At 42.1% G+C, this 9,859-nt stretch overlaps 1 protein-coding gene across 1 annotated transcript in view; it reads left to right on the top strand.

Moving 5' to 3' along the window:
• The window catches only part of LOC103600373 (threonylcarbamoyladenosine tRNA methylthiotransferase-like), a 151,403-nt gene that overhangs the window by 139,222 nt on the left and 2,322 nt on the right, over positions 1–9,859 (top strand). The window contains exon 5 of the mRNA XM_008584636.1: positions 8,037–8,150. Coding sequence (XP_008582858.1) covers positions 8,037–8,135 — 99 coding nt within the window. The 3' untranslated portion in view covers positions 8,136–8,150. The remainder of the gene's footprint in view (positions 1–8,036; positions 8,151–9,859) is intronic.

Here is a 9,859-nt window from a genome sequence, read left to right as displayed (position 1 = left end):
AAATAAATTCTCAAATAGTTAATCAATTTTTGACAAGAGTGCTAAGACCATTCAATAGAGAAAGGACAGTCTTTTCAACAAATGCTGCTAGGGAAACTAGATATCCACATGCAAAAAAATAAAGTTGGACCATAGCTTACATCATATACAAAAAAAAAAAAAAAAAACAGTATGGTACTGGTATAAGGACTGACATACAGACCAATGAAATGGAATAGAGAACCCAGAAATAAATTCTCAAATAGTTAATCAATTTTTGACAAGAGTGCTAAGACCATTCAATAGAGAAAGGACAGTCTTTTCAACAAATGCTGCTAGGGAAACTAGATATCCACATGCAAAAAAATAAAGTTGGACCATAGCTTACATCATATACAAAAAAAAAAAAAATAGATCAAAGGCTTAAAAAGCTAAAATTATAAAACTCATAGAAGAGAACACTGGGGAAAATATTCATGACACCGAATTTGGCAATGATTTTATAGATGTGACACCAAAAGCACAGGCAACAAAAGAAAAAAATAGATAAACTGGACTTCATCAAAATTAAGAACTTTGTGCATCAAACGGCACTACTGAGAAGGCAAAAAGACGACTTACAGAAAGGGCAAAAATATTTGCAAATCATACATCTGACAAAAGGTTAACATCCAAAATATATAAAGAACTACTATAACTCAACAAGAACAACAAAAAAACAACTCAATTCAAAATGAGTAAAGGACCTGAATAAACACTTCTCCAAAGAAGAAACACAAATGGCCAATAATCACATGAAAAGATGCTCAACATCATTAGTACTCAGAGAAATGGAAATCAAAACCACACTGAGATATTATCTCACACCCATTAGAATGGCTGAAAAAAAGAAAAAATGACAAATGTTGGTGAGGATGTGAAGAAATTGGAACCGTCATAAATTTTCAGTGGAAATGTAAAATGCAGCCACCACTGTGGGAAATAGCATGGTGATTCCTCACAATTTAAACCTAGAACTATCATATGACCTAGCAATTCCACTCCTAGCTATATATCCAAAAGAATTAAAAGCAGGGACTCAAGCAGATTATCTACACACCAATGTTCATAGCAACATTATTCACAATAACCAAAATGTGGAAACAACCCAAATGTCCATTGACAGACAAATGCATAAACAAAATGTGGTATACACACACACTGGATATTATTCAGTCTTGGAAAGGAGTGAATACATGCTACAGTATGGATGAACCTTGAAAACATTACACTTAGTGAAATGACTCCACTAATATTAGGTACCTAGGATAGGCAAAATTATAGAGACAGAAAGTAGGATAGAGGTTACCAGGGGTTGAGGAGAGGGTGAAAGGAGGATTTATTGCTTAATGAATGGGTACAGTTTATGTTGGGTATGATGAAAAAGTTTTAGATAAAGGGAAGTGACTAGAAATTAGACTAAAGTCACACTGTGAAGCATTTTGTTGCTGTGCAAGGAATCTATAGGTTATTTGATAGTCAAGAAAGAGCTGTGTAGGCTTCTCAACAGGCTTCTAAACACTGCAGGCTATGAAGAGGGTAGTGGGCCATGAAGTGGTTTCCTTATATTTCAAATGACACCAGGTAAGGTTGCAGAAATCACACAGGCTGAATAAACAAAAAATCAAGAGTGACTGCCCTGGAAGATCACAGTCTGGCATAGTTATCACAGATGTCGTTTTTGGAAAGATAACCAGTGACAAAATGGCGGATGACTGGTTCTCCCGTTGGTCTCCCAGTCAATGGGCTCTGCTGATCTTACCCTACACTGACACTTTTGGAAATATACAACGTAAAGATCACTTTCTTGGGAACCATGAAGCAAGGTTTGGGAAGAGTTAAATCTCTACCCTTGGTGTTTTATCTACTGCCAAACTTCCAAATGTGTCCATTTCCAGAAGAGCTGTTAGCAAGCCTCAGCTTAGCCAGTTGGTGGTGGGTCTTGTTCTTGTCGTTGCTATTATCATTGCTGATACTGGAGTTTTGTTTGTTTTGCAATTGTTGCTGGAATACATGGCTGGAACCAGATGTGTGGATCCCATCACTGATTAATTAACGAAGTGCCTCAGTAAGAGGCAAGCTCCCGTCTTTGTAGTCCAGTATCTTTGATCCTTACTTAATCTGTGCTTTGGCACTTCCACACTGAAATAGCTTCTGGGGACCTAGCAACCCTCTATCCTTCCAGCACCTGCTACCTTCTCTGCTTATCAACTACAATTTAAATTATTGACTCCAGCTTTCTGGTTTTGATCTTCTGTATCTCCAACTCTCTTACTCCACCTGTTCAGTTAAGAATACATATGCTCTATTAATAAATGGATGTGAACACTTCACAAAAAAGCCACCTGTGATGACAATGCCAGACTGTGATCTTCCAGGGCAGATGCTCTCGGTTTTTTGTTTATTCAGCCTGTGTGATTTCTGCAAACTTACCTGGTGTCATTTGAAATATAAGGAAACCACTTCATGGTCTACTACCCTCCATTCCAAAATTCACAGGAAAACTCTAAATCCCTGATCATTTGCCCATTAAAGTGTTAAAACTTGTCATGTCTACAAGACCAGAAAAAACTAAACTTTAATTGGGTCTCCTCTCTATGTTTTTGGCCCAATAAGTAAACCTGAATATAGCACAATCTCTCACCCAGGAAACAATGGGGAGCAATCAATAGCATGTCTCATTTGGTTCCACATCCAAGAATAAAATCCGAACTCAAACAGAAAACAAACTGGGAGATGGAGCTTACAGAGTCTGGGTCCCAACTAGGGGAAGTAAAGGATCTTTTAAGTTCTACTTTTAGATGTTTTATGTGGAGAAACATCCAAGATGGGTTTGGTTTTATGTCTTTTAACAGAACGATCTGCAAGACCCCAAAGGAGGGTCTGCTACAGCTGTTACCTTGACTACTTCCATCTTTCCCTGGTTTTATATCTTTTTCATCTCCAGTAGTTTTTCTTCTCATATATTCCTTCTAACCCCATCCATGCATGGTAAGAGTTTCAAGCCTTCAGTCAGAATTCATCTTCTCTTTTTCCCTCTTAACCCAACATCCTCTAAGATTTCAGAAGGCAGAAAGGTTAAAAGTTCCAAAGCAATCTTAAGAAAAGCAAAAGTTGGTTGGATACCAGTCTGAAAAATTTAATCTTATCAAACCAGATTGCCTTGGGCCATCAGAATTATAAAAAGCTACAAGAAAATCCAGTAGCTAAAAATGTTGTAGTTCCAGTTGAAGAATATTTTTAATGCCTTTAGACATATAAATCAGAAGGCAAGTGAAGTGGGAAAAAAAAAAAAAGGCAAATTAACACCAGCTTTCCTTCATTCTATGTGGCAAAGGCAAACTGTCTTAGGAGCTGCAGTAACTCCAGTCAAGAGCAAAACCTGTGGCAATCCAACATTGAAGTCACAAGTTTAAAGCCCCCAAAAGTCACCACCAGCCTTCTGATAATCAATCCTAAACAACCTCTGTTTCTCTGTAATGTGTCAGGGAGTTTAAACTTTCTAACAGTAATATTTGAGTAGATTGCATGGAAAGACTGCTCTTTCTCAGTGCTTGGTAAAAGGGACTTGGTGTATGTCTCTCTGCTTCATCTGGAACCTGGTCTTTTTTGAAAAGGCAGAGCAATGACCCATGCAGTTCAGCCTAGATAGAATAGGAGCAAGAGGGACTCACAGAAACCATGGAGTTGTACCTCCTTATTCTACAGATGGAGAGCTGAGGTTAGGAGGAGTTAGTGACTGGGCTAAGGCCACCCCTCTAGATGGGGCATTTCTGAACAAGGATTCCAGGTGTCCTCTTTGGTGCTGAGATGTTCGGGGGCAGAACTTTGGACTTACCTATTCAGTTGTATTTAGTATATTCTCCATTGTGTCACTTGATCTATTCATGCCAGAGTAGAGGCTGAGCAATGAATGAATGAATGAATGAATGAATGGGAATGAGGTCTGAGCATACCTAGGTACCAGATTGCCAAAAAGTAACAGCGGAGCTACCTGAGTTTTCAAAGGCTCAGAAAAAATGGGAGAAGGGCTCGGCATGGTCTTTGAGTCTAATTGGGGTGCCTCTTCTCCACACCAAATATCCATCAGTTGGACCCCAAGATTTGGGCGACAATGTATCTACACACACATTATGTAAAGGAATCTCTTGGTCTTTCACTGTGAAAAAAAACCAAAATCCAGCATACCTCAGCTGATTTGTTAAACAACAACATTTTTTATGTTTTCTAGAGCCCATTCTAATGATCCAGGGAGACCTCTTATGGTCTCTATAAGTTTATAAGATTATTTATGGTGATGGAAAAAGGGAAACAGGATTTTTTAAAACTCTTCTCTCATCTAAATAAAATAATAAAGAGATTTTGTTCATTTAGAGCAAAAAAGAAAACACACACACACAACTTCTTGGCAGCCAAAAGCACTTAGAGGAACACAAAATTTTACTCTGCACTGGAAGAAAACATACAGTCAGGGGCTGGCTGGTTTTCTCAGTTGGTTAGAGTGAGGTGCTGATAACACCAAGGTTCAGGGTTCGATTCCTGTACCAGCCAGCCACTAAAAAACAAAAGCAAAAAATCATACAGTCATTGATTATTCAATCAGCTAATTTAGAGGAGTAATGACATAAGATAACACTCAAAAATAATAACAGAAACAAAGCCAACCTCTTGCCACCTCCTTTTACTGAAAGATAGCAGGAAGAAGTGGGCATCCGTACCTTCTGAGGGAAATTTTCCTTTAACTGGAAAAGTCAACTCTAATACCTGAAATGCACCCTAAAAATCATCAAATGAGAAAAAGTAAAACCCACATCTGAATTTACTCTAATTTCTAAAACAAGAAGGCAATGCCATGAACTGTTAATATTCTAACCTTCAGGGGAGAAAAACGAATTTATTTCAGAACCTCTTAGTACTGGTCAGAACTTCTCCTGTGAAGAGAGAATGACAGATAACAGGCCCTCCCGCTGCAGGTACTTTTCCCGGCCCCTAAATGTTTTGTAATCATATGTGGTAGCTCCGGATTGTCTTTATTCCAAACAGCCAGGAAGTAATTTCTCAGACAGTTTAACTTTGATAGCAGGTCATTTGAATCGATTGCACGCATCGTCCTGACATGGACTTGTTATCTTCATTATTTTAATTACTCTTTGGGGCCACTTTTTTTTTTTTTTTTTTTTTTTTTTTTTTTACCATTGGTGTAATTTTCTCTAAACTTCACTACCAGCCCAGTGTGCTCCAGCCTTCTACAAACACTCGCAGCTCCCTAATCTTACCATGCTCACAATTCTATGCCTTCCACATGCTCTTCTTTCTGCCCTGCACAGTCTTCCTTTTAGCCCCTTCTCCTTCCTCTGCTATTTCCACAGTCTTCTTTCAAGTTTCACTGTTGGGATCATGCCCTGAGAAACTTTCCATGACTCCTTCTCCCCACCTTTTGTTCTGACCAATGCCATGGACCAGATAACTTTTTGCTTAATAATGACATCACTGAGCAGCATACCTTAAGTAATGAAATTTGTTTGTGAAACTCTGTCTTCACTGAAAAAAGCAAAAAAGTTACCTTTTTTGGGTGGGAAGTCACCCACCTCTGTCATACTGCTGTCTGTACTATTCTGAACAGCTGACAGTTTCTGTTAATTTAGTTTCACTCCCCAGTTTGGCTTCCCGTATGGAAAGCTGGAGTGATTTTTGAATAACAGCAAGTCATATCTGATGTGGCAGCAACTGGCAACTCTGACATTGAGCTTGGCTGTGGCCATTACCCAGGATCCTGTGCTTCTCCTTGAGAAGCAATTACAATTTCACAGGCTGGAATTAAAATTCTCTGTGGTATGCAATAGAGCAACTGACACTGTCAAAGTGATTTCAAGCTGCTAATCTCTTGCTGGAGTTTGAGTGAAAATAGAGCTCTTTATGGCAATGGAGGTCTGGCAACTTTAAAACTAAGACTCTTTGATATGTTTTAATTTGCACTGAGGTCAGCTAGCACTGCCTCCTCCCGACAAAACTTGTTATTCCACTTGATGGTGGGAGACGGGGCTGTTTCCATAATGATGGAACAGAAATGGTGTTGGAGGGAGGAAGAAGTGTTCAGACTAGGAATGAGAATATCGAAAATGGGCCCTGGCTCTTGCATGAACCAAATGAAGAGAGAAGGAGAAATGGAACAACTTCTGAGCTCTAACTTGGGGAAGGACACGGAGGATAAATGCCCTTTATGGTAGGCTTTCCCAAAGTTCTTCATGGAGATCCCCTGATTGATGAGAAGCAGCCCACACTTTGTAAAGAACCCAGATGCAGCATGCTATAACAAAGCCCAGAGCTTCAGGCGTTAGACCTGGGTTCAGATCCTGCCTTCTCCTCTCTCTCACCATGAAATTTAACTTACTTGAGACTCAGTTTCCACATCTGTGAAATGGGCCCATATACACTTACCTGCAGAGTTGTGATGGATCAGATATGGAAAGTGCTTTTCACAGTGGCCCGTCCATAGCAGAGGCTGGTTAAAGTTTAGGTGTTATTCACAAATGGAAAGGCTCTGTCCAAACACGAGGTTCTCATGAGATTCTCACGAGGTTCCCCAAACCTTATGACTTTTGTCATAGCCCATGACCATCACCAGAATTGTTTACTTAATGAATCATTTTTGAAACTTCATTTATTTTGAAGGAAAACTATATCATGAATGGAAAACCTTTATCTCTTCCCATACATAGTTGCCATTTAAAACAATAAAAAATAGGAAGAATTAATAAATTCTACTTAGCATTGTTTGAAGAAGACTGTGGACTTGAGGCTTATGGTATTCAGTTAAAAAACAAGGAACACCCTTTCTCACCCGCTACATGGGATCCCCACAATCCAAACCTCCACACTCTATGCCCTTGGGCTGTCTGCTAGCCAATTTCTTGGCCACCAGGGAGACATTAAACCTAAACGTCTCGTTTTCTACTGTACTCTGTGCTCTATGCCTCTGGGCCGTCTCCTGGACAATTTCCTGGCCTCCAGGAAGACATTAAAACTCGAACGCCTCATTACAGTGGATACCAGTGGCGACAAGATGGCACTCGATTTAGATAATCACCGAAATGGCAAAAGCTGTAGAGACTCCCTTATGTTCGAGCCTTCTTCTATCTCTGAACGCATTCTTCTCTCTGTCAAAACTGTCCTATGTCTCAAATTCTCCCAGCTCATGCTTGACCTCCCGTTCCAGACTTGGATCAATCTTCTGATCTGTCAGCCCTCCACATTTCTCTCTCTTCCCCACACCTGGCCTCCAGATGCTTGTCCTCAGCTCAACCCCTCCCCTTCTCCCCTTTCATCAGGTAACAACCCTGCTTCAGCTCCAGCTTTTTATAACCCTTCCATGAAGTGGCTGGGTTGGAAGGAATTGTCTGAGTCCATGTACAGGGAGCAGGTCTGGATAGTGGCTCAGGTACATGCTCAAAATAGTAGGTGGCCTGTGGGAGCTGTTGCTGTTCCTTGCATGGACCTGAATTGGAACTACCAGGCTGGCCACAGGGATCAGGATCTCCAGGATAATATGATTGCACACCTACTTCACAGCCTCCAAAAGCTACTCACAAGTCAGTAGTTATGACAGGCTTAGAGAGATCACACAGAGACCCACCGAAAATCCCAGCAAGTTCCTAACCCGCCTCTCTGAGGCTTTACATGATTACACACATATAGATCCAAACTCCCCTGCAAGCATAGCATTCTTACACTCTCACTTCATTACCCAGTCAGCCTCTGATATTGGAAAAAAGTATAAAAGATATCAGGCCAAATACCAGCTCCTGTCTAATGCCATCCATGGCTGACATAACCAAAGCTGGCTGACTCTAGGGACAAGCCACCCAAGAACTGCTTCAAATGCAGTCAATCGGGCCACTTGGCATGGACCTGTCATAACCCATTCTCACTACAAATGGCCATGTCACTGGGGGGATGACTGTGCCACTCGCCAGAGAGAGAGTGGCCCAGTCCCCAACCTACAGCCTTTGACTTCACAGCCATCCCTACCGGAGCTTCTTGGCTTGCCCAGGAAGAGGACTGATGACACCCAGGGCCTGAAGCCCCCATGGAGATCACCACGCATGAGCCCAGGATAACTCTCCTTGTAGCAGGTAAGCCGATCTCTTTTGTCATCGATACAGGGGACATTTACTCTACCCTTCCTGACTATGCAGGACCAACAACCCCATTCTCTATCACAATAGTAGGGGTCATGGGATCAGAAAACCACCCACAGATCACTCAAACTCTTTCCTGCACCCTACATCACACCCAATTCACACACAAATTCTTAATAATGCCTCAATGCCCAACCCCCTTACTGGGACAGGACATCCTTTTCAAATTCAAAGCTACTCTTACCCTAAACACTTTAACTCCAGCTACAATACTCCTGTCACAGGCCACCCCAGACCTTCCCCCTGAGGTTTTCACCTTCCCCTCCCCCTCGGGCAAGGTTAATCCCTAGTATGGGACACTTTTTCTCCCTCCATTGCCATGCACCATTCCCCTATCCTTGTTAAATTGTGGAACCCTCTTTGTTCCCTGATTCCCCACAGTACCCCATCACTAACAAACACCTAATAGGCTTAAAACCCGTGGTACACAAACTCCTTTCTTCTCATCTCTCATGGCCTACCCACTCACCTTTCAATACACCCATCCTTCCTGTTATAAAGCCTAATGGCTCATACCGTTTAGTACAGGACTAATCCTCAGCCTCAAGGGTTTCAGGATAGCCCCCACTTTTTGGCCAGGCCTTAGCTCAAGACTTATCTGAATTTTCCCCAACCTCTAGCACTGTAATACAATATGTGGATGACCTCCTCCTTTGTAGCCCCTCCTATGAGGATTCAGAGGCCCACACTGTTGCTCTCCTTAATTTTCTGGCCTCCAGGGGATATCAAGTGTCCCCAGCAAGGCCCAAATTTCTTCTTCAGTCACCTACTTGGGAGTTCACCTCACCCCCAATACCAGAGAAATAACGGTGGATTGCAAGAGCTAATTTGTGAACTCCCTACTCCTACCACAAAGAGTGAACTTCTCTCTTTCCTGGGGCTTTCAGGATATCTCCGTGTGTGGATCCCCAACTTTGGCATGCTAGCAAAACCACTTTATGGGGCAGCCAAAGGGGATCCTGCCATTCCCTTAGATCCCACAAAGCCCATTCATTCTCCCTTCCAGTGATTAAAAGCTGCTGTCCTCATAGCCCCAGCTTTATCTCTCTCAGACCTTTTTCATCCTTTTATCCTATACATCACCAAAACCCAAAGATTGGCAATTGGGGTTTTGGGACAAAAGGCAGGAGATATTTTCTCCCTGGTTACAAACCTCTTTAAATAACTAGACACCACAGCTCGAGAATGGGCCCCTGTTTATGGGCCTTGGCAGCAGCTGCCCTTTTAACACAAGAAAGCTCTAAACTAACTTTTAAACAACAAATGGTCAAGACCTTCTCAGCCATAAGGCCAAGTCAATTCTCTCCATTTCCTGCCTACAAATTATTCACCTTACTTTCATTGAAAATTCCCAGTTCTCCTTTAAACTTCACCCTCCCTTAAAATCCAGCCACTCTCATCCCAAAACACTCACGACCCTTAGAACACAATTGCATGGAGGCTTTAGACCTCTTTCTCAATCCCTTTCTACACATCTCCCCGCATCCCATTACACAGTTCGTAGATGGGAGCACAACCTCCACGCCCGCCCCCCCCCCCCCCCCCCCCCCCTAGCCCAGTCCGGGAAGGGGGCCGCACCCCCCCCCCCCCCCCCCCCCCCCCCCCCCCGGCAGGTTATGCCATAGTAAATCTAACACAAGCTA

This window comes from Galeopterus variegatus, unplaced genomic scaffold (assembly GCF_000696425.1).
Source record: "Galeopterus variegatus unplaced genomic scaffold, G_variegatus-3.0.2 Scaffold3323, whole genome shotgun sequence".
Classification (NCBI taxonomy): Eukaryota; Metazoa; Chordata; class Mammalia; order Dermoptera; family Cynocephalidae; genus Galeopterus; species Galeopterus variegatus.
The sequence above is the reverse complement of the archived record's forward strand: the minus strand, read 5'-3'. Positions and strand labels throughout refer to the sequence as shown.